The 25,679-nt window shown below is 38.5% G+C and overlaps 1 protein-coding gene across 4 annotated transcripts in view; it reads right to left on the bottom strand.

The window, feature by feature from the left end:
• The window catches only part of ARFIP1 (ADP ribosylation factor interacting protein 1), a 57,561-nt gene that overhangs the window by 11,653 nt on the left and 20,229 nt on the right, over nt 1-25,679 (bottom strand). For 3 of the 4 annotated variants that reach the window (XM_067468696.1, XM_060778833.2, XM_060778834.2), the window contains 7 exons: nt 25,485-25,586; nt 16,326-16,434; nt 15,570-15,662; nt 11,791-11,903; nt 7,238-7,459; nt 5,987-6,144; nt 3,630-3,804 (listed from right to left, as the gene is read on the bottom strand). In XM_067468696.1, the coding sequence (XP_067324797.1) occupies nt 3,630-3,804; nt 5,987-6,144; nt 7,238-7,459; nt 11,791-11,903; nt 15,570-15,662; nt 16,326-16,434; nt 25,485-25,586 (972 nt within the window). The remainder of the gene's footprint in view (nt 1-3,629; nt 3,805-5,986; nt 6,145-7,237; nt 7,460-11,790; nt 11,904-15,569; nt 15,663-16,325; nt 16,435-25,484; nt 25,587-25,679) is intronic. The other variant, XM_060778835.2, reaches the window with a different exon arrangement.

Below are 25,679 nucleotides of genomic sequence, written 5' to 3'. Positions count from 1 at the left end.
GTGAATTGCAAGGTCTTCATCTGGTGCACAACAGAACACAAGGATCATGTCAGGCAAACCTCTCTTAGGAACTACAAAGGCTACAGCTGCGGTATTAGACATGGCAGGCAAAAGGAACTCATGACCATAAAGCTATGTTGATCCCCTAATAAAAGAGCTGGACGAATATGTAGCCTCCAATCACAAACTGATTTTTAGTCCATTTATTGTCCCAAATTGACTATTATTCAACACATGAACGAACCAATAATCAAAACATGTGTCTTGGATGGCCTGACTGACTAGACTTCTCGTGTTCTCATTTAGTCTATTACCATTATGAAAGCATGGCCAGTCATGTCTGTGTTAGGACTACCACACAACACAATAAACCTGGGTATCTATATATATAAATTTGTTAGGGGCATCCAACGAGGAAACAAAACTCAAAAAACCCCCAACGAAACTTAACCAAAATTCCCGTGCCCATAACACAACCCACAAGGTACAAACATATCTACTCAAAATGAAAAACAACACAACAACACACTCACAAAACGGCAAAACAACAAAACTCAAAAATCCCCCAACGAAACTTAACCAAAATCCCCGTGCCCATAACACAACCCACAAGGTACAAACATACCTACTCAAAATGAAAAACAACACAACAACACACTCACAAAACGGCAAAACAACAAAACTCAAAAATCCCCCAACGAAACTTAACTAAAATCCCCGTGCCCATAACACAACCCACAAGGTACAAACATATCTACTCAAAATGAAAAACAACACAGCAACACACTCACAAAACGGCAAAAGAACAAAACTCAAAAAAACCCCAACGAAACTTAACCAAAATTCCCATGCCCATAACACAACCCACAAGGTACAAACATATCTACTCAAAATGAAAAACAACACAACAACACACTCACAAAACGGCAAAACAACTGAGCATGCGCATTGGCGCCCAGCCGCAAGTTCCCTGGCGCGCGCACATGGCCTTCCGGCCAACGTTCCCTCTGCGGAAACCATGCCCACTCCAAGCCCCGCCGCGCCGCTTCCCGCACACACACACCCCCTGCCGCACACACACACGCAACCCCACGCTCCATCACTCCCCCGCCGCCGCATACACACACGCAACCCCACTCCCCCTGCCGCCGCACACACACACGCAACCCCACTCCCCCCGCCGCCGCACACACACACGCAACCCCACGCTCCATCACTCCCCCCGCTGACGCACACACACACGCAACCCCACGCTCCATCACTCCCCTGCCCCAATCTTACCTCCTTTTACTTCACGCCACCTCTAAACCCCACCCCGCCCCTTCCCGCCCTGTCAAAATCTAGGAAAGACAGGAAGGAAGGAAAGAAGGAAGAAAGAGAAAGGGAGGTAAAGAAAAAGGGGGAAGGAAGGAAAGTTAGAGGAAGAAGAAAAGGAAAGAAAAGGAAAGATGGAAGGAAAGAGAGACAGCAGAAGAGAAAGAAAAAGGGGGAAGGAAGGAAAGAGATAGAGAAAGAAGAGGAGAAGGAAAGATGGGAAGGAAGGAAGGAAGGAAGGAAGGAGGGAAAGAAGGAGAGAAAGAGGGAAGATTGGCCACAGCAACACGTGGCGGGTAAAGGTTGTTATTTCTATTATTATGATGATGCTATTGTTCCTCTGAGACCCTTTTAGGGGGAATGGGAGAGGTGTCAGGTCCCAGAGGCAATGCATTGCATTATTGTTATTGTTATGATGGTGGTGAAATAAAAGAAAATAAAAAGAGAAAGAAGGAAGCAAACAGGGAGGGAAGAAAGGCAAAGGAAGAAAGGGGGAGGGAATGAAGGAAAGAGAGAAGGATGAAACCAAGTAGTGAAAGAAGGAAAGAAAGAAAGAGGTAGAGAAGGAAGAAAGGAGAGAAAGGGGGAGGAAAAGGGGGAAGGAATAGGTAGGGACCTCTCTTTCATAATAGTCCAGATATCTACCTCAACTTTGATAAGTTTTACTATAGGCCACAGCAACGTGTGGCAGGGCACAGCTAGTTATCTATATAAAGGCTACATCACAGACAAAATCTCTAGACAGCCTCTCCATGTAACATTCCTGTTAAACAGCAAGAAAGGAAGAGCAGAATTAGGCAATTATCTCTTACCACCATATTTTTTAAATGTGCATCTAAGAAGGAAAAGAATCATTGCCAAGTGCTGCCACCCATGACCAATCAAAACAGCTTATCCAGAGTATCATCACTAATAGTATAAAAAACTATTGAAGTGTCCAAGAATATAAACAGAGTTGTGCTCCTCTCATGGAGATATCCAAAGGATGAACAAGACAATTTTCCCCAAGATAAATTGATTATGGTAATTAGTTCCAGCCCAGAATGAGGGAGTTTGAACATCCTTAAAGATGTTCAGCCTAGCTTTCTTTAGAAGCTGTTGAATACTCCCATTTTCAATGGGGTATTTCCAATCTCGTTGACTGAAACTGACAGCCCTCCAGGTTAAATAGAAAAAGCCATTTCTCTAGGCTTAAAAGAGCTAATGCTCATCTAACAAAACCAAATGGTATTTCAGGAAGCAGCACTAATAACAGGATCCAAGTCTTGATACCAGAAATTCACCTATACTGTCTTAGATCTTAGTAAGTCTTCCAGCATCCACTCAACCCTGATGAATAATACTAAGATATTGCATTATCAAATAAGTGTTTCCTTGTTTTTACCACTTGTCAGAGTAGTTCTGATGGGCTCTCACTTGCATCTGTTCAGACTTTCCACAAGACTTGTTTCCATGAGAATACGCATGTCTGTTCCATACCACATAGTTAGACGAAATACTGTTTTCTGTCTTTGGTTAGAAAATTGTCTCTAAGCAGTAGAAAATTGTTTCCAAGCAGTAGAACTGGAATGCAATCATGCTGACCCATGTACATGGACCAATTGTCCTAAATTGCAGGCTTTGATTTCTTAGTATGCCAGAAAAGGAAATCTTAATATATCTTTTGGGCCATACTGCAGCCACTGGAATGAATCAAGTACAAGTATAATCCCTCCTTTTGCCCACCATAGTTCATCAAACACAATTGTTTTAAAGTCTACTAACCATGATTATCTCTCACTTTTGTTTGTCGTACAAGATAATCACTACTATTAATAGCTGTGATGAACCATCATGACATTTGTAATAAATTGTTATCAGTGGCAGAGGCTAAAATTTTGTCTTTGCACCTTGCTATTGAAAACTACAAGCAGCATTCTAGTCTTTCCCTTTCTGAAATGTGAATTTCTACATTTTATTTTCAGGAATCAAAAGATCCTTATGAATAGCAGAGAGCACTGTCACTTCCTCATTCTATCGTGTTAAGTTTAATACTGTAACTGTTTGTGTACAGTAAAACAAAGGAGTAAAAATGCAGTACAGAATAAAAACAAAATCAGTAGGGAAGTAAATTAATCACAGTAAATTTAAAAAGTCTCATTGATTTCAAAACATTACTTAGCATTTGACCACAATTTAAGTATTTTTTTAAATAAATCAAACCTGTTTTATTGTTATTCAAAATCAGATTAGATTACAGAATGAATTTTATTTCAGAATGAATTTTGCACAGCTAATAAATAATATAGCATGTATTAGGAAAACAAGTCCCTTACCTTGTTTTCCTCCAAAAACTTCAATTTAACTGATACATCACTACGCATTTTGTCGTATTTCTCTTTATGTATCTGGAACAGTTGCTGTGATTGCTCAATCTTTGGCAAAGTATTTGCATCACGTGGGCCAAGATTCAGTTCTTCTAGATCAGTGCGATAAGCATCATATTCAATCCTAAGAAGAAGAAAGAGTTAAAACAATCTGCACAAACTTGCAGAAAGCAATGGTAATACCTAGTTTAGATTATATTTTATGACAATACTTGGACTGCACCTTTCCAATTTTTACAAGTAAAAACAACTGTAATTTGCAAAGAAATGCATTTGGGAAGGACAGAAACTGAATTTTACATTTCTAAAATTATTAAATAGGGAGAACCCCTTATTTTTATCCACCCCTATTCAAAACCTGATTCCCTTAAAGTAGTTTTTTTTCAACCTGGGAGTTGGGATCCCTGGGGGGGGGGGGTCACAAGGGGGTTTCAGAAGGGTCACCAAAGACCATAACAAAACACATATTTCTCATGGTCTTAAGAACCCCTTTTGCAGAAAAGGCTGAAGATCTCTCCACCTGTCCTTTTCGGAAATGGACAGTGAATTCTCCCACCCAAAGTCCTCTTCTGCTGTGATTGGCTGGCTTCTCAGCCAAGGGGAGAGCTGTTTCTGAGACTCCAAGCAGGGAGGGGAGAGCAGGCATGCTTGCCACACAGCAGAATAGTGCACATGTGTGGTTGAGGGAGAGCATGCAAGGATGGTGCAGATCCTATGTAGGCTGGGTTCAGAGTGCTCTTTGATTGTAGGTTAACTATAAATTCCAGGAACAACAACTCCTAAATGACAAAATGAACCACCCACCCCCCCTCCCCCAAGCCCATCAGCATTCAAATTTGAGTGTACTGGGGATTTGTGCCAAATTTGGTTCAGTGAATGAAAATACATCCTACATATCAGATATTTACATCACAATTCATAACAGTAGCAAAATTACAGATATTAAGTAGCAACAAAAGTAATTTTATGGTTGGAGGTCACCACAACACGAGGAACTGTTTTAAGGGGCTGTGCCATTAGGAAGGTTGAGAACCACTGCTGTAAAGCTATTTAACATCAAAAGGACCAGGATAGAAGGAACAATAAGATACATTTCTACTCTTTGCATCAGTTTGATAAAGAAACCAAATTACTTCCACTTTTTGTGCCTTTGTTTGTTTGTAAGACAGTAGGCTTCTCCTTTCTCTTTTTGCATCTACAACATGACTGCTACAGACTTCATGCAAACCAACAACCACTTTTAAAACTACAATAGGACTCACCATATTCAACATTATTAATAGTATTATGAAATACTTCCGCTTTCATGCGTATAGCACAGTAAGATACAATAACCCACTTTAATCTAATCAATTTCATGTTCAGGATAAAATTAAATATACTCAATTGTAAATCATATGGAGAGTATAATTTTAAATCTTTTTTGTGGATATGAAATATTCAGTTTCACCCCCATCAGAACGTAGGTTATGTATAAGCAATTTGTGTGTGCACACATATATACCTTCAAGATGCTTATTTACTAATAGGCAGCCCCTGGAACTGCATAGGGGTTTCTTATGTAAAGAATTCTCAGAGATGGTTTTGCAAGCTCTTTCCTCAAAATATAGCCTACAGCACCTGGTATTCCTTGGTGGTTCCTCATCCAAGTCTCACTAGGGCTGACTCTGTTAAGTTTCAGAGAGGATCTGGTGCTTTTAGGGTATTTATGCAATGCTTAAGTCATTTATACAGAAGTAATTCATTTCCGAGAAAGAACTTTCTTTACAATTCTTCCTGACATGAATTCCTATTCTCAAAGAGGCAAGTAGTTTAATAACAACAGAAGGCTGTTGATTCAATAATAGGAAATGGGCAGCTACAAAAGAGATAGGAACCATGTGGCCCACTGGCTATTATTCAGGTCACTTCTAGCATCCTTAGCTAGCAAAAGCAAAAACAAAACATGCTGGTAAGGGCTGAATGATTTCCATTTCTGCAGAACAGGGAAAACTATCAAAAAAAAACTTTGATTCCATAACATGAACATCTCATATGCATAAATAAACTGTTGCAGTTACAGCATCTATATGTAGGATTAAAATAGGTTTTTGTGGGCAATGGGTTTGATTCATAATTAATTACAAAATATCGACTATAATCTATAGGATTTTATTTAATCTTCTATATTAATGGATCTGTTCCAAGTACGTTAAGTGAAATCCATGTCAGAATTGATCGAAACTCAAAATCAAACAAATGGCAAATGTATTTCCCAAAGCTATGTATTTGTAAAGGACAAAAAATAAAATAAGACCTATATTTACCTGGCACTTTCATATTGCTTCACAGTTAGTAATGTATCTTCAATAGTTTTATTTACCAAAGTGTTCACGCTGGCAATAAAAAAATTAATTGCTCCAAGTAGTGTTTCACCATTTTTAGCAAGAAGCTTCTGAGTATCTGCATTGTATCCAAACTCCTCCTGTTGACAGAAAGGAAGTGCAATTATGTTACTGAATGTCACCCTAATACAGTGGTTCCCAACCTTTTTTTGACCAGGGACCATTTTGACCACAGACCACTCTCCAACATTAGTACCAAAGGGGCTATGAATCATGGTAGTAGTAATCTTTTGTGGGTAGTCAGCCTCTCCACTTTTGACATCACGGTAGCCTCGGCACTATAAGAGGGTTTCATGAAACCAGTCACTCTCGTTGCCGTGTGGTTTCGAAGCAACGGTGTAGTAATGATGAGGCCGCAGGCCATATTTTCATTTTTGTGGACCACCGGTTAGAAACCACAGCCCTAATATAATTACAGTGATCAGGAGATTTTTAAAGCTCACCTTAAAACAGCCAATGCAAATAACTTACTGAACTTCAGATTCTCCCAAAAGTGTCTTCTCTGTTTAAAATACAGTCCCATCTCCCATATTCAAAGGAGTGAGGTGCCAGAAACCCCCACAAAAGTGGAAACACCACAAGTATTGTAAGTCCCCATCTAATATGAATGCTACAGACTCTGTCTCATAAACAGCATCTGTCCATTACTCCCTTTCTCACATTCCCACTATAAAGCCTTTGCTGTAGTTTAAACCCCTTTCCCAATGATCAATTTTCTTGTTTCTCCTTTCACTTTTGGCAGGAAAAGGGTTTAAATGTCACAGTAGAAGAAGAGACGTGAGGAGGTGGTTAAAATAGGACAGCAGGAGGAAGTCTTCATTGTGGGAAGGTGGTAAATGGAGTGATGGACTGCACTTTTGGTAAGACATGGCAAGATAAGCAGGGAGGGGTGCCAAAAGGAGTCAGCCATTTTTCCTTTGATGTGATATATATAAAACCACCAATTGCTTTGGGAAAGCAACACTTCTAAAAGGAGCATCATCAATACACCAACAATATTACAAATATTAAAACAGGAGGAGATCAATTAATATTAGTGTTTAAATGTAAGTCAAAAATTAATCTTGTTTTATTCTGATAATACCTGAATTCACTCAACATTTCCAATACAAATTTAGACATTTCTAATGTAAAGATAACCAATAATTCTATATATTGCAAACAAAATCTTACATGGAGTTCTAGTGATTTCAAACTCAAGTCCGCAAATGCATCTCCAAGCTGTCTTTGGGTATGCACCATCTGGAAAAGTTGAGTTGACAAGGTCTGGGCCAGCCTCAGGACATTCTCATACTTCTTTTTGTTATCCCGCAGAATTTCTATTTGTGCTTCCAATTCTAAATCTACTGTTCGTGAGCCTCGGCCCAATTTCTCAGATATAATTTGACGAGTACACTGCAAAGAGAGCAAGACGGAATTTAAAGTTAACAATTAAGTTTATGATTAAGTGGATGTTACTACTACTCAGTATAGTATAAAAGCATTCATTAACTGTACAAGCTTAATATCCATCAGTTATAATATACTCAATTTAACTTCTTGGCATCTCCATGCACACTTCCAAATACTGACTATTTCAGTCGGTAAATTAATTTGAGCTCAAAATGCAGCTGTGTGGTCAAAATCAGACCAGTATACCACTGACAGCAGTTTTTATTACTAAAAATACACAAAGAAATCTTAAATTTAATCTTATTCTGTCTGAACTATAGTGAAGAATTAGACTATGAAACAGCAAAATGTTGTGGAATGACATTCAGCCTTGCTTAAAATAAGCTCCCACAAATAAGTAATCAAGAGGAAAGAGGAGACAGAAAGTGACACCACTTCTCTGAAGAAATCTAAGAAAAGAGAATTAAGTCCCAGAAACGTACAACACTGAAACTGTACTCCAAGGTATGGCTTTTCAAGCTATCTGACATGGTTGATCAGCAGTCCCAGACACATACCATATTTGTGCGATATTATTTCATTTGCTTATTTGTGAAATATTTTTGCACCACTCCTCTTAATGTTTCCTCAGCAACAGCATGAGTATCCCTTTGGGCACTAAATCAGGAAATCCCAACTGGATGGCCCCACACAAGGGTTTGCCTCCAGGGGCAAACCAAAAATGGGCAATTTGGAAGACCTTGAATAGACTGAGAAGTGGAGTTGGTAGATCAAAAGACAACCTGGCTAAATGGCACTACCTATGCCTGCCCACAATACCCTGGCTCATGCACAGAGGAAGAATTGTTTAAAGCTACAGGCAATGTGGTTGCTGTTGCTAGTTTTTGGTCTAAAATTATTTAGCCACTTTTGTTCTCTCTTGTACAGAAGTGTTTATAAGAATATGCTTATAACTGTATTTAAGTTTACATTGGTTGCCCTAAGGCTGGAGCAGCCTAGCTGTGAGAAATGTGTTACCATGGAAACAAGGCAGAAGAGGAGGTGGGAGGAGCTTAGAGAGAAAAAGGTTTTAGAAAGTGACAGTTAGAGTTAGTCAGGAAAGGGACTCTGAGAGAGTAGCAGAGTCAGGGAAGAGACTCTGAGGAGTGAAGAAGGGTAGAGTCAGGTTTAGTGTTCGTGAATAGTAGAGATTTCTTCAGCTGGGAAGCTGAAGTGGAAAACTCTGTTAGATTGCTTTGGTTGGAAAGAACTAACAGAGGCTTTTTAGGATCGCCAGTCGGTGGAAGACTGGAAATCTGTTATTTGATCCAGTATAGATCAAACAGAGAGAATATTCACAGCAGGGAACACTGGCTAATAAAGCGCTTCACCACAGCAAGAGTTTATAAGTTGTAACATCGAAAGTCTGAATTGTATCGCAACCAAGTTACATGTAACCATCAAGTATATGCCAAGCTTAACATCTTCATATTGCAACCATACGCTTTGTTTAAAAATAAATTTGTTCTCTTTGGTTTTAAAACTGCCTCATCTCCATTAGTTTTACATTCTGTGCACCCACTCTACCAAAATTACCTCACAACACAAACAGAGCCTTTAATACCAGAGCCTTTTACTAATTAGTGGCTCCTCTCTCCTAAACTTAGGCGCTTCCTCACTAGTTGGTAGCGTCTCTTTACACTTTGAGGGCAGTTTCATTAGCATTGTCGGAGGTTCTTTACATCTCTATTTTATCATTTTTATGCTAATTTATTTATGTAATGCTTTTGACACAAAATAAATGTTTAGTCTCCTGGAAACTGTCAACAGGCCCAGAAGCTAATGCTACCATCCTGCACATCACTGCTTTGAGTGACACTACTCTTAGGCCATTTTTCTGTCAAATATTTTAGCAAAAAAGAGTCACTTTGTGTTGAAAGGATGCTGAAAGATGGGGAATAATGGATTTGGTACATTCACTACACGGTGTGAATCCAAGCTCAAATTCTCCTTCCTCTTTAAGGCCTAAGATTCTTTGTTTCCCCCTCCATGCCTTTCCCAACCTAGTTGACAGAGAATTTGTGCTGTCATCTCCTAGCAGCCCACATTTATAGCCTTTGACACTGGAAAGAGGATCCAGATTGTTCTCCTCCAGATGTTTCTTCAAGTCGTGTATAATCCTACCTTCCTTTTCTTAGTTCTACCCACAATGCCTGAGTTATAGCTATGTGTAGACATCCTCTTTTAAAATTAATTAATGCTTTTGCTAGAGAGCCTTTTCACATGTGTCCTAGAACTATAATTCAAAACTCATCCATAGCAAAAACATGTAAGCAAATACACACTGTGTATAGTGTTAAATACACAGTGTTAAATACAAGTATGCATGTCAAACAACAGATTTCATACAAATTTCAGTTTCTATTACAATGTTGTTGGTTATGAATGACACTTTGTAGAAGTAGTTGTAAAATGAATATGAAGATTTACATGGTAAACTGAATGGAATAAGCAAATAGCTATTAAATCACTAACCAGCATGTGACTCAAGGTCTACATCATGAAGAACATATTACTGTTTTCTATTTGTGCAAATAATCCTTTTAGCAAGCAGATACAATTGAACTGGGTATTGTCTGCGAAAGAGACCATGTGCATTTTCCTGGCTAAAGGGTAAAAATGTCAACTTGGGTTATTGCTGCTATGTAGAGGTTGAGGGGAGAGAGAGCTCATTAAAAAGATTAACTCATCCTGAAAAATGGAGAGCAGATGACTTTCATGTTAGTCCCTCTTTTAAGAGCACTTTAAGTCAAAATGCTGCAACAAAGCTGATCAGTATTGTCAAGAGCCAAGCAGATACCACAAAGAATTTATAAAGATTCCTTGTTCCTGTCCATTCACTTTCAAAAGCTAAAATCTACCGCACTTTATTCAGTAAATCAGTATTATTAAAATATTTTAACTTCTGAACAAACAAGATAAATGTAAACCTACTCCTCTCACATGATTGGAGATAGGTGTCCCCAATCTCATCCCTTTTCAGTTGCATCTTGCTCACTGTGATAATGCAATCCCGATCTTGTTCACAGAAACTAGTGCAATTTATTGTACTGGCAGTTTATAGGACATAAAGACCCACAGTCGGTGGAAATCACCCATTTAGACCCCACAGAGTCTGAGGACCCACTGGAGAAGTGTAGCTGAAATAGCAGGAGAAACCTGCATTGATGACTAAATCTTCATAGTCAGGATTCCCCCCCCCCCCCCCCCCGGTTAAGGGAGTGGCAATAACCTTGCTGAGAACCTGCTCCAAGATGACATGTGAAATTCTCCACCCTAATCACAAAAGCAGCTCTATGGAAACATAAATTATCTCTTGGCTTGCAATCTGAAATCCATACTACAGGACAAACAATATATAAGCATAGCTATGCAACTTAATTACTGATGTAAATTCTCACCAAATTCAGCAGTTCTCTTTGCAGACAACCATTCTGAATGTCTCCACAGTGATTTTTAACTACTTAAATGCAGTAGCTTTATAAAAATGCCTAAAAATATAGGTCTTTTGGATAACTTTAAGAAATTAGTGCATTACTGAATATACTATTGTAATGCAATCAAGTTCATATAGGACTCAAAACCTATTACATTCCTTATCATATATTTCTTCCCTCCAAGAAGTCACTTGGATACAAAGTTTTAAAAATTCATGACAATCTCTTAGCCTTCAACAACAACAATAATAATAAACTTTTATTTGTATCCTGTCACCATCTCCCAGAGGGACTCGGAGCAGCTCACAGAACACTCAAGGAGTAACATGCAAAATACAACAACTGCAAAATAAAACCTAAACAATAAACAGTCAATATAACATCACAATTTCATAGTACCCCCTGGTTAAAAACAATAAAATACAGTGAATGCTGTAAGTAAAAACAGCAGTATTTGATCTCAGAAGTGTAAAGTGCTTGATAGAGAATCTAAAGGTCCTCATATGTATTATTGAAGAATATAAATATGGTTGAAAGCTTGTCGAAAAAGCCATTTCTTTAATTGTGTGCGTACGGTTTGGAGGGTGGAGGCTAACCTGATCTTCCTCGGGAGGGCATTCCAAAGCTGGGGGGCCACCACTGAGAAAGCCCTCTTTCTTATCCCTACCAACCGCACTTGAGATGGAAGTGGGACCGAGAGGAGAGCCTCCACGGTAGGTTCATAGAAGGAGACGCGGTCTCAAAGTTAGGTTGGACCCAAAGTGTATATGACTTTATAGGTAATAACTTGCACTTTGAATTGGGTCCAGAAAGTTCTGGTAATATGACCACAACCACAACAGTGAAACTAATACAGACCTTGTATGTGTTCAGACTCCATCTCCTTACAAGCTCTAGTTTTTCCATTGCTGGATTCTTTGTCTCCTCTGCTAGAACAACTGGTCCACTTTTTTGTTGTATTCTTACATTTCCTGTTTAGAAGCCATACATAAGAGGCCAGGTCAAAAATACTAAGCAGATGATTTTAGCAGTTGAATTAAATACAAGGCTACAAATACAATATTTCTAAAGGCATAACTCATCCATCATATAAAATATTGTTCAGGCGTATGTTCTTGAATTAGTGTCACAAATAATGTGATATTGTGAATTAAGTAGCTTTAAAATACTCTGATTCTCTTGTATTATCAGGTTGACAGAAAGTTCTACAGAACCAATTCAATTTGATAATGCATTTGGCATGTGTAAACAGCATAAAACAGGAAAATTTGTCCAATTTCACATAGAAGAATTTACCAAAACCTTGTTACTTGTAACTGAATTGCACAAAACAAATAGGTAGGATTAGGGGGGGGGGGGGGGGGAGTAGTAGTAGTCCATGCATTATACTCTCTTTTATTTTCTTCACAGGAATGTTTCATTAAAGTTCGAGAAGACAAGTCTCTTCAAAGCTTAGCATAGTGTAGCTATAAACGTAAGCACCTTTAAATTGGCAGCAAATCTTACCAAGCTCATTGGGACTTGCTTCATAGCTAAGAGGCACTGTATCAGTTTGCAAGATTACCTCTACTTGTCTTATCTAGCAGCATCTTCTCATTTAGGAAAAAAAAATAGTTCCATGAGGAATGAAAACAGACTTCTGAATGACTAATGTACAGTGAAGGGAAGGGGAAAAAATCCTCCATCTGATTATTACTTACTATGGCAATTAAATCCTGTAATAATTGCAAATCTACCCTGAGTGATGCTCTATGCTCTCCATGGAACAAAAGAAGAAGAAGAAGAAAACAAGAATGGGCAATGTGGAAGTCCCTGAACAGACTCAGAAGTGGAGTGGGCAGCTCAAAAGACAACCTGGCTAAATGGCACTATCTAGGAATCCTCCATCTTGTGCGGCTGTGAAGCAGAACAAATAACTATGCATCTGCATGCTTGCCCACAATGCCCTGCCTCATGCACAGAAGAAGAACTGTTTAAAACTACAAACAATGCGGTCACTGTTGCCTGTTTTTGGTCTAAAATTATTTAGCACCTTGTGTTCCCTCTATTTTATCAGTTTTATATTTGTTTATTGTGCAATGCTTTTCACATGAATAAAAAATGGAACAATAAGGCATTATTCACTTTTTCTAACACTACTTTTCTCTTACAGCATCCCATCCACAATTTAGGAAGGAAGGTACTCAAGACATTTCAAAGCTGTTTAAAATAAGATGCCTTTTAAGTAAGTCTGCCATTGGTAGTGTGACAAACATTTTATATATGAAGCAGACACATGTAAAACCTGTTAAGACAACATGCTGGGAACCTGCAATTCTGACATAGCAAATATGCCCTGTTATGTGTTTTCTGTACATGATTCACCATCCCTTCCAGATGCCTTTATGTGCATAAGACATATGTGAAGCAGTGGTAAGCACACAGAGCTTCAGAAACAGGTGAGGACTTTTCTTCTGGCCCAAGAGACCACAAACCAAAGATAGACATCATGAAACTGAGTAAAATCAAGTGAGTCACTACCTGCTTCTCTTAGTCACACAGAAGAATTAAAAGGTTATCAAGTACAACCTTTCCTACAAGTGCTGTAGGGCCAGTGGAACCTTTCTTTTTAAAAGAAGTTTTGTAGTCCCTTCAAGTTTTTAACAATTTTTAGTCTTCAAGCATCCACAGGACCTATGATAGTGTTGTTTGTCTTGAAATAAATATTCCACTGATTCAAATAGGGGTTGTCTTCCATGCCTAAATGCAGCACAGAGCTGCAATCATAGGGAGGATTGCACGGCTCAGAGGAGGGCTAAGCCTTCCCTTCCAAGCTATAACTGCACCCCCCCCCCCACTTCCACTGTCCCAAACATGGAAATCTATGTTTGAAACAACTAATGCCAATGAAAAACATTTCAAGCTAAACCTGATAGTATGAGAATCAGAGTACTTTTAAGTTAAGGGAAGCAGAAGCAAGCTTGGGAAGCTTCATAGACCTGAGGTTCCCTGCTAGTTTTAAAGTAATTGTGGATACAACAATGCATAGAAGAGAGAAAAAATACATTCAGATCAACCAGAGAGATTTCCAGAGTTCAATTATAGATAATCATAATTCTTTAGGGTGTTCAAAATTAGTATGTTTTGTTATGGCCCATCACTACAAAAATAATTTCTGCCATGATCCTCAAATCAAGAGCTAAACATGGAATCCATCCAGGTTAATAAAATGTTTTTTTTCCTCTTTTCCAAGTTCATTCTTATTGCATATATTCATTAGAAACATCCAGAAAAGAGAAAAAACGCTGAGCCCCGAGTTGTTGTCCTGAGCCTGTCCATACCTGAATGGCCAATTCCTGTTCCTTGAAGAGGAGGATGGTGTCATTCCTTTATTCTTGGCAATTTTGTGCTACGAATTTCCATACAGTGCTACTCTATCATTGATGCTATTTAATATCTGTGTAAAGCTGCTAGGAGACATTGTAAAGAAATAGGAACTGACATTTCACCAATATGTGGTTGATATCCAGCTCCTTCTCTCCTGTTTGTCAAACCCATGTGCGGGAGTGGGTGCTATGCGTCGGTGCCTGGGTGTGCTAATGGCCTGGGTCATAGCCAATAAATTGAGACACAATCTATATAATACGGTATTACTGTCAATGGGAGGGTTGTTCAGCTGTGTGGTTTCACCTTTAAGTAAGAGGTACTCGGCCTTCGGCTGCAGGCCCTGGCAGGTGTGGGTGCTTTGGGTTTGCAAGTTACACATGCATTCTCTTTCCAAGGAGAGTGCATGTGTGGCTTGCAGGCCCAAAGCGCCCGTGCTTGTCAGGGCCTGCAGCTGAGCACCTCTTGCTTGGCACTCAGCTGCAGGTCCTGGCAGGCATGGCCGCTTTTGGGCCTGCAAGCTACATATGCACTCTCCTTGGAAAGAGAGTGTGGTGTGCAGAAAACACCTGCACCTGCCAGTGCCTTTCTGGGCCTGCACGATTGCGGACCAAGGCCACCAGCAAATGCGATGGAAGGCAAGCCCCGGCAAGCTGCCAGAGAACAAGGTGCATTCCAACCTCACACCAACGATCCCGCCGTGGGTCCTCCCCTAGATCCAATTAAGATATCTCAGCAGTGGTGCAAGGTAGGTTTCCTGACTGAAGGGGGAAACAGCAGCTACCTCATTTGGAGCTGGATGTAGAGTTCTCTTCTCCTTACTTGCTTGCCAGACCAGTCAGAGAGCATGGAAGGGAGTGAGAGGTCAGGTGCAAATAGATGTGAGGCTGCTACTGGGTTATAGCCACCTTTTTGAATTGAAGATGTAAGGCACCTACATTCCTCCCCCAGCTGGCCTTCTGAGTTGAACTTGGGCAGGTGCAGGTTTCTCCATCCTACTATAACACAGACATGGATGTCTCCCACCAGCACCCACTTTTACAGTGTTCCGCTTGCAGGAGCCTCATTTGAAGTTACAGCATAAGTGACCAAGAGTAAAAGGCATCTAGATTGAACTGCAAAATACAGTATTTTGCCAAACAACAGAACCATGAAAAAGCTGGTGTTATAATTATTCATAGCAAGGAAAGTAATCACAAGTCATGTAATTGTATGCCAATTTGTGAGTTAGTATTATATTAGCAAGGGTGTTATCTGCTTCAACCTCTGAATACCTTTTGGAATAATTAAATCACTCCCTTGTCCAGCCAGTCTGCTAGCTGCTGCACTGCTAGGTGATATAACAGGTGACATAGGTAGTGAGGAACCTGAAAATGTGACAAACACCATGAACATCCAACTTCATTGAACCAAGATATCTTGGATCTACAACATTTTGGAGGAACCAGAATACAATGTTGTACATGAACTTAGGGCTCCTCAGAGGTCCTTGACTTCACACAGTTCTTTGTAAAGATGTGAAGAAACAGGGGAGAAAACCCATAGGGAAAATTGTTTTTTAAAAAGGGAAACAATTTTGAAAACAAATTTTCTCAATGTTTCCCATCTCCCCATATCTCTAGTCTTTGCAGCAAGCCATTTTCTTTCTACCGACTAAATCCCAAGCATTATTTCTCGCCATCATGAATTCAGTTAGAACTCAATTGTTTTAGAAAAAGACTTGTCAATGCATACAGTCTTTTGGATGAATGCTTTGCATATAAGTTAGCAATGGTTTGCGAATCAGATTATTAGTCTAGAGACCATCGTTTGATTTCCTGGCTTTGTTAAAAACATCACTGGTTCACCTTGGGCAAGTTACACACACTCTCAGCCCAGAAAACCTTGTAATAGGATTGCCTTAGGGTCAACATAAGTCAGAAACGTTTTGAAGACATACAACTAAAACACCAAGTAATAATAAATGCTATTTAAATCTTTTATCAAACATTAGTATATTTTTAGCAATATTAAAATTTCCTAATTATTACCTTGAAAAGGTCCAGCTTCAATGATGCCCTCTTTGGTGCTGTCAAAGCCATGTGATGTAATTTGAGTTTCGGACAAACCAAGTCCCGCTTGTAGGGACCGCTTGAAGTCCTTAGAAATATGTGAATAAAATGGAATATCCATGTAAAGAGGTCAGACGAGGGGACATTTAGGCATAACCACAATCCTTCAAACTCATCTTGAATGCATTTTGTTTCTTGGAATCTACTTTACGATGTCATAATGTTCTGTTCTGATGACTTAACAGAATATATTTTTGCAGGCTACATTCCGGGCTTTGCTTAAACTAGTAGATCAGACACTGTATACTAAATGCAAATGGAGTCTATCTATGCTAGAAGAACTTTACCAGCATTCCAGAATGTGCTTTGATGACTTAAATGGCTCTGTCAAAGGATATGCAAATTTCTACAAGCTAAAAAAAATCTAGTTTCTAAGCTTTTTTTCTGATTTGACGGAAAGCATTTTAAGTTAGAACAACTTTCATACTGAATTTCTTCTTTTTATGGCGTTTTCTTAACAACTAAGTTGGACCACAACAATAATGAGTAGATATTGAAATCAATAATTCATAGTAGAAAGTCTTGTGTTGTCCTTACCAGTAAACCCTGATTAATCTTATTTTAGAATGTTAAAGAGAACATATATATCACAAGAATGTGGATATTAAAGTAAGTATGGAGATCATGATAGTGGATAATGTCCACTATTTCCTTTTCTTTTTTTTTCCATTTTTTTGCTATGGACAATGGTATCTCCACAGTCTAATAATATATGCAAGACTACAAGTTCCCTTGCTCTGAGATTCATAATCTTGAGGAATACTGTGAATTAGAATGATTTACACAAGTGGACTTAAAGAAGCTTGCAAAAAACTATATAAAATTAAGCAACATACTAGAAAAATAATACACTCCAGGATGTAATGCAGAGCAGCCCTGTTTGCAATAAGATCTGTATTAAATTAAGTTTTAAAGAGATTCAAAATCAGATCTTGTCAGCTCATCTGTGACTTCCCTTCAATTTCCTTCTTTACTTAAAGAATGAAAAGGATCAATGCCAGATACCTCAAAAGAGAGATGGGACTGTCTAGGAGTTAATCACGAGAACTCTTAATATTTATTCTTCATACTTTTTCCTTGCTTTCTAAGGGTAAGGGGGCTAGAAATCAATACTTCTGGCATGGAACTTAGTATTGTCAAGTTAAATCCACACTTCAGGGGTCTGAACCTATTTCAAAAGTAAATCAAGAAGGGCAAACAGGTCGCCTTTGCAATAATCTGAGATCTGCCATTATACTGGCTACTTAATGCTAATGTCAATTAATGTTTTTGATTTGAGCAACATCCTGCTTTGCTTTTATCTGAACAAATCTTCAGGAGCCTCAAACTCCAAGTTTGCTGCAATACAATTCTTCCATACAATTAAACAATAATTTATAATTTTCTGCAGGGGCGGCTAATTCTTATGACATGATTAGTGCATTTCTCTCTCCACATTAATTAGAACCCTTGGCTTATTAATGAGGTCTATCAAAATCCAAGTTTTTAACTTTGTGTTTTTTAAAAATGTATTATAATTGTATTCTCAATTCAATTCTGACATTATAAAAATCAAAATCCATAATTTTGGCCATTAAACCTTCCCTCAATTTGATCCTGCAGTTGCCTCATATATGAGTATATAGAGTAGTGCTGAGCACTGTAGTTCGATGCAAATGGAAAATTCAGACTACTGCCATATCTACAACAGGACTGGCTGTAATTTTCTGAGCTCAAACAACAGCATGACATATTTGCATTTCTGATGAATATCCTGTACCTCTCTCAGAAATGCTTCTCTGCCTAAGATTATGGCTACCACACCAAAGTAAAACAAAGGTAAAAATTTAGGTAGAATAACCACATGCATCATAATAAACCCTCAGAGCAGACATAAAGGGCAGGTTCCTCCCCTGGATAGTCAACCTTCAAAAAAAACAAACAAGACTATACAAACTTATAAAATTAGGGAAATTATAAAGACAATATTTTTCCCACTTGCTAAGCAACTAGTTTCTGCCATGCAGCATTTTAGATCTTTGAAAATAAACAGATAAAATTAGAAGAACCGGTCATGTCCTGCCTCATTTCCTATTCCTACATGTATTCGTCAAAGAAGGGGCAGTGTTTCTAAACTAATGTATATCTACCATGACTAGTAAGGGGGGCACTGACTTCCCTAGCTTTCTGTTGTTTCAATAGACATGAAGAACTGGTGAACTACAGAGCATGCGTGTGATTCAATGAAGGCTGACTTATGATACACTCCACAGTGAAAAAATCTGTGACACATTTGCCTACTCTTTATTTTCCTGAATTTATTTCCTGTCTCCATAGATGTCCTTTAGGGCTGCTTTCTATTGAATCTCACCTCATTCACCATTACACTCTTTCCACACCCAAATTCTGGCAGTTTTGAAACATTTTTTGTTATGCACTAAGTGTCAAAGTGTTCTAGCAATGAACAATCATCAGGGATTAAGCCTTTAATCTTTAATCAGCAGCATCAGTTTTTATTGAGAAGGGCTGTCAGCTTTAGTTTCAAACCCACAATGTTAATGACCATAATAAGCACAAAAACATGCCAAAGTCTACCTGTAACTTAATTTAGCACTCAACTGTTTCAAAGGATTGGAAAGCACATACAATTTCTCCAAGATTTTATTAAAGCTTACTTGGAAGGAAGCACTTGCTCTACAGAATACTGATTTATCTTTGTGCATTCCCTTTTTAAAATAATTCACTGGCAACTCTTTGAAGTTTTTGAACTTAAGAGACATGAAGCTGAATGAACCCTGTCTTCAGTTACTATTGCTCTTATCAGAACTCTACAGTGAGTATTATACATTTCTAATTTGAGTGCACATTTAAGAAATAATACATTACTGGAAATGACACTCATTTTAAGGATCAGCCACACTCCTTGAATTTGCTATACAGTAGAGTCTCGCTTATCCAAAATAAACAGGCTGGCAGAAAGCTGGATAAGTAAAAATGTTGGATAATAAGGAGGGATTAAGGAAAAGCCTATTAAACATCAAATTGCATTGTGGTTTTACAAATTAAGCACCAAAACACAATGTTTTACAACAAATTAACACTAAAAGCAGTTCAATACATGGTAACGTTCTGTAGGAATTACTGTATTTACGAATTTAGCACCAAAAAATCACAAAGTATTGAAACAGCTGTGGATCCGGGCGAGTGGCAGACTGCGTTGGATAATAAAGGACGTTGGATGAGCTAAGGTTGGATAAGTGAGATTCTACTGTACTTATGTCCCACCTTTCCTCCAAGCAGCTTTAAATGGTGTAACAATGCTCATCTACTGCCATATCATCTTGTGCTTCTCCACTCATGCCAGACAACAGTGTAATACAGATAATATGGTAAAGTGGGCATGGCAACACAGTGGATGAAATCACAATAGGAATATGAAATACTGTATGTTAAACTAGGATTCTGAGAGATCAAGGTATGAATCTCCACTTGGCCATGGAAACTCACTGGTTGACTGAGTAAATCACATCAAATCATGCCCCCCTTAACATAGTGTAAAAATTTGCACGCAGATTCTACACTATGGTGACCCACATGCACCAAAATGTACTCTTAACGACCTGAAGCCAGCCCATGCAGGTGTTCCATGCTTTAACATGTAATATCAGAGTAGATCTAGCTATCCTACCCCATAGCCAGGGGTCTCAGCATTTCTGTAATCATTGTACATTTGGCTAAGGAAGGCGACTGCCAGATGCTTCACTATGTAAAAACACAAAATGTCTGCATGAGATAGTTTTGGGGCTTTAAGGAGGAGGGCTTTGAGTGCAACACTGAGGATGGGAATATCAACATCAACCCTCCACAATGCCTGAAAAAGGACACCTGCAAATATAAGGCATACATGCACATTTCTCAACCTGAATTCCAGTCTTTGCCTCATATGAAACCGAGGCAACACCCTCTGAACAAATCCTGCCTGGAAAACCCTGTGACAGATTCATCATTGGCTTTCAAACAAAATCATTGGGCACTGAACTAGGGTATCTATATTATTCGCCAGAGAACTGTGCAAGTAATAGTAGTAGTAGTCGTAGTAGTAGTAATAACAATAATGAATTTATTACCCGCCTCTCCCTGCGGTAATTTAATAGCACAACAATTGAGAAAAGAACACAGCACATTTAGAAAAAAGTTAATTAACATTTCAGAAAGTGTGTGCATGCAGTAAAATCAATATGTGGCACACACTGCAATACATACTTCATTGTCTCTGCACCACCAAGTATCTGTAGGAAATAGTATTCAAGATGTGATTATTATATGCATAATTTACAAGATGGAGGCAAGTAAAGGCGGTTTTCCCTTTAGACCTCTTAAGAGAGGAGACAAGCTTTGTTGTTGTTCATTCGTTCAGTTGTTTTTGACTCTTCGTGACTTCATGGACCAGTCCACACCAGAGCTCCCTGTCAATTGTCACCACCCCGAGCTCCTTCAAGGTCAATCCAGTCACTTCAAGGATAACATCTATCCATCTTGCCCTTGGTCGTCCCCTCTTCCTTTTTCCTTCAATTTTCCCCAAGATAATGGTCTTCTCTAAGCTTTCCTGTCTCCTCATGATGTGGCCAAAGTACCACTTCATCTTGGCCTCTACTATTCTTCCCACCAATGAGCAGTCAAGCTTTATTTCTTGAAGAATGGACTGGTTGGATCTTCTCGCTGTCCAAGGCACTCTCAGAACTTTCCTCCAGCACCACAGTTCAAAAGCATCTATCTTCCTTCGCTCAGCCTTCCCTATGGTCCAGCTCTCACATCTGTAGGTGACTATCCGTAGGTAACTTCAGACAAGCTTATCTGAAGTGAATGTCAAAGATCAAACATAAACCTTCATTTGTGATTATATTGATAAGTACAGCAATTTCCCTAGATTTTGTGAAATCAGATGATTTAAGAAATGGTATGCCTCTACAATTTATTCTGTAGTAAATATTCAGCCTGAATGTAAAGCATATCATATCCCTTTTAAAAAATACATTGTTCTTATGTGAAGAAAAGTTTATTTAAATTAGAAGGGTAAATACCTAACACTATTCATACTGCACAAAATAGCATCTTTCTGTGGCTGTGCTGTAAAATATAATTCAGTCTGTTAGACTTCTGTGCTAAACTGTAAGAACCTTAATGCTACCATTAATCAATTTAGGAATATACATGATATGCACATACCATTCTGGATCTGAATGACTACAATTAATGTGATAACTATGCATGTTAGCTCAGCATTACACCATAATATTATGCCAAAGCCCTACTGGCTTCCAATTCGATAATGAAATAAGGACTGTGATAAAAGCAATCAAAAGCATTACAAGAGTACGTTATTAAAACTTTCAACAGCCTTGATTTTCAACTGTACTATCTGAATAATTAATTATTTTCATTGCAGGCTTGAAACACACACATGATGCTTTAAAAGAGGCTTGCTGCACCTTGTTCCCAAAAATTTGTTGAGCTCAATTATTATTTTTCCTGTTCAAAGAACACAGCCACAACGAAGAGGGGCAAACGGAAATCCTTCAGGTATAAACCTGTTTAAGTGTGTGAGCTGCCAGCCAGGTTTTAGAAATGCAGATGGACCTCAAACATATAGTTCTGTACTAAAGAGTAAAGTTACTATTTCTCATGTTATTAGCCAACATTTCAATATCCCATATATACTCATATATATGTCAAGGGAAAGTTTAGGTGCCAAAATTATGCATTTTGATATGATTGATGGACAAGTCAAAGGAAAAGCGTCATTGTCACCTCAGGGGGCCATTTCCTTACCCAGGCTTTCAAAAAGGTTAGAAAACATATCACGATAAAGAGGATACGGTGATTCGTTCTACTTTTAGGATTTCTTGCGAAGAGCTAAGTTCTCACTTTTGCTACTCTACTCAAGAGAAGGGCATGGTTCCGTTTTTTAAAATGAGAGTTAATATACAATAATTTGACCTATGGATAAGTAAAAGTAAAGTTTCACCTGACATTAAGTCCAGTCGTGTCCGACTCTGGGGGTTGGTGCTCATCTCCATTTCTAAGCCAAAGAGCCAGCGTTGTCCATAGACACCTCCAAGGTCATGTGGCTGACATGACTGAACGGAGTACCCTTATCTTCCCGCCAGAGTGGTCTATTGATCTACTCACATTTGCATATTTTTAACTGCTAGGTTGGCAGAAGCTGGTGCTGACAGCGGAGGCTCACATCACTCTCCAGATTTGAACCTGTGACCTTTGGGTCAACAAATTTAGCAGCTCAGCAGTTTAACACACTGCGCCACCGGGGGCTAACCAATGTTTTTGTGTCAATTTTTGACTAACAATTCTACAGGACATATACTAACGGGTGAGATCAGGAGCCTGGTTTTGTTAGATTCTTTAGGGAAATGGATCCAGAATCTATTTATTTATTTGGTGCATTTGTTAACCGCCATTCTCAGCCCTAGGGCGACCTTCTATTAGTAGACGGCCCTTTGCTTACAGATGGTACCGCTCTCTAACTCTTAGTGATCTCCCTCCCTGGCAACATATCTCACCCCATTCAGGAGGGTCCCTGGCTCTCTGTATAGTATTTTCAGCGGACTGGAGTGAACACTGTAGGGTAAAGGCAGCAAGAAAGTTCATTTTCTGCCAGTTCAATTATACATGACCAAATCTAGATCCAATCCTTTATAACTTCATTGTGAAATTTATTAAAATATTGAAATACAGTCATTATCATACATATGCCTCCGTCATCCACCATAGACTAAATATACAGAATTAATATCATGGGGACCCAAAATAATCCTGTATGTTTGCCTATTTTAACTGCCTATGATCACCTGCAAGCATGTAATAAGGGGAAATAATTCACCTTATATCTAATCTTTCCTTAGACACAATAGTGTTTTTGCAACACCTGCCCCATAGGTCAGTTTTTAAATTGCCTTTGCAGATTTCTTTAGAAACAGTTTGTGATGTGATACAGGGTTAATTAGCACATTATACAGATCCCCCGTAATTATAGTAGTAAGCTATCTCAAACTATTATCATCACCTGATCCATAGCTCATGATAAACTGTGATGGTTATCACTTTCTAATGTAACACACACTCTGAAGATCATTTCTAAGGCTCATCCCATAAAGTTATATAGATTAAAGCAGATATCACACTTGGTTATTTGAATACATGAATAACTAACTGTAGCACCCAGAATTACCCAGGAAAAATCATTAAATCTCATCTGTAGCTGTTCAATTTTGACTGCTCTGGGGAATGACTGCATCTCTATTTGGATGCCCCTAAGAGCCTACCTCTCCCAATAGACTTTTCATTATAATACTGACAATGAAAAAATAATTGTGGCCCCTCCTCCACCACTCTGAGGATTTTATGTAAACCACATAGCTTTTATGTTAAAACTTTCTCAAGTATCTCCTCCAAATTTGCTAAAGATCTATACAACTATTTACATATAATGTGATAAGAGACAGACACTTAATTTTATGTATAAAGTTATGGAAGGAGCTCAAAACTCTACACGAATTGAAAAAATTGAATGCCCCCTCATGGCATTCAAAGATGAATTTTCTTTATAAATCAGATGATCTCAAATATAGCCTCCAAATTTGCTGAAAATTCAGCCAGAGAGCAAAATTTACACAACATTCATAGGTAATGTGGTTAAAAGGGGGAGTGTATAATCTGTCCAGAATCAAATGGTTTTCAGGTAATGTGTTTAAAGTTGCACAAGCAAATAATGCAATGTTTCCCAGTTTATTTCTATTACTTAAAGCATTTCCCATGACACAGAGTAGAAGCTATTAACAACTTGGTGACACTGTAAGGGCCAGAAAGGACTGACAGTGAATCGCAAGACTGTCGTTCTTGGGACCCTAGTAGGGAAATAAGATGACTGCAACTCATCTTTCTCACTATATTGTTTTGTACAATATCATAACGCTGGATGGATTGCTACAAATCTTCTGCTGCCTAAAGTGATGGTAATACATTTTGTGACAAAACCCCTGTGCTTTCTCTCATAATATTACTATTAAAAAATACTACAATAAGAGTAGAGCTTTGATTTTTAAATCTGACAAAGGATATTCACCCAAACCTTATTTCTTCAGGCTACACAAACAGAACTCTAAGTTTACCCCTTGTGCTAGAACACACAAGTGGATATTGAAGTATTTTACCATTTTATTAATGCAGCCACATTTTACAACTGTAATCCCTTCTTCCCCGAGTTTTTATCATTTCAGCAGAATGCTGAGCAGGCAGGAAAGCACAGCTGCTTATACAAGTATCTAAAATATGTATTCAATTCCAATACTTTAATGGGAATACTAACTAATTTAATTACACAAATAGCCAAAATTCAGCATACTCCTGAAAGCTAAAAACTGAAATGAATATATTACAAAAAGGAAATGGAACCTTGGAAGTCATTTAGGTTCCTAGATTCCAGACCATACTTGTTCAGTTCATATTTGTCTGGAAGAATTATTAATAATTCAGGAGATTTAGCTTATCCTATTAACCAGATTACATTTGAAAGAAAGAAAGAATCACTTAAAGTTTTGTGTGTGTGTGTCAGGAGTGACTTGAGAAATTGCAAGTCGCTTCTGGTGTGAGAGAATTGGCTGTCTACAAGGACGTTGCCCAGGGGATGCCTGGATGTTTTGTCATCCTGTGGGAGGCTTCTCTCATGTCCCCGCATGAGAAGTTGAAGCTGACAGACGGGAACTCACCTCGCCAGATTTGAACTGATGACCTTTTGGTCAGCAGTCCTGCCGTAACAAGGGTTTAACCCATTACACCACCAGGGGCTCCTTAAAGGTTAAACAGTTGCAGTTTTACACTCTTACACTCCCAATCTGCACTTTAGGTTTGAAAAGATTTGATGCTTTTCTGAAGTTATTTAGATGTTTCTCTATCACCAGTAACCAGGCTTCTCAAAGCAGGAGAAGGTTGGGCTAATCAAGGCACTATATTGCTGCTGAAATTTTAATCTAAGTGAATTACTAACAAGCAATTTAGGGGATTGTATTAGAATGATATACATACCCTATTGAAGCTGTGCTCCTGTGCATCCTCAAGTTCTCCATTGCTTGTCACAGAGATTTCTGCTGCTGAATTTTTGGGAGATTCTTGAGCCATTGAAACACCCTATAATATGAAAAGACAAATTAGTATTCCTTAAATATTATCCACAATGAAACTATTAAATATTGTAGTCTGAAGGGGAAAAAAAAATCTCAT

This window comes from Anolis sagrei, chromosome 5 (assembly GCF_037176765.1).
Source record: "Anolis sagrei isolate rAnoSag1 chromosome 5, rAnoSag1.mat, whole genome shotgun sequence".
In the NCBI taxonomy this organism is placed as follows: domain Eukaryota; kingdom Metazoa; phylum Chordata; class Lepidosauria; order Squamata; family Dactyloidae; genus Anolis; species Anolis sagrei.
The sequence above is the reverse complement of the archived record's forward strand: the minus strand, read 5'-3'. Positions and strand labels throughout refer to the sequence as shown.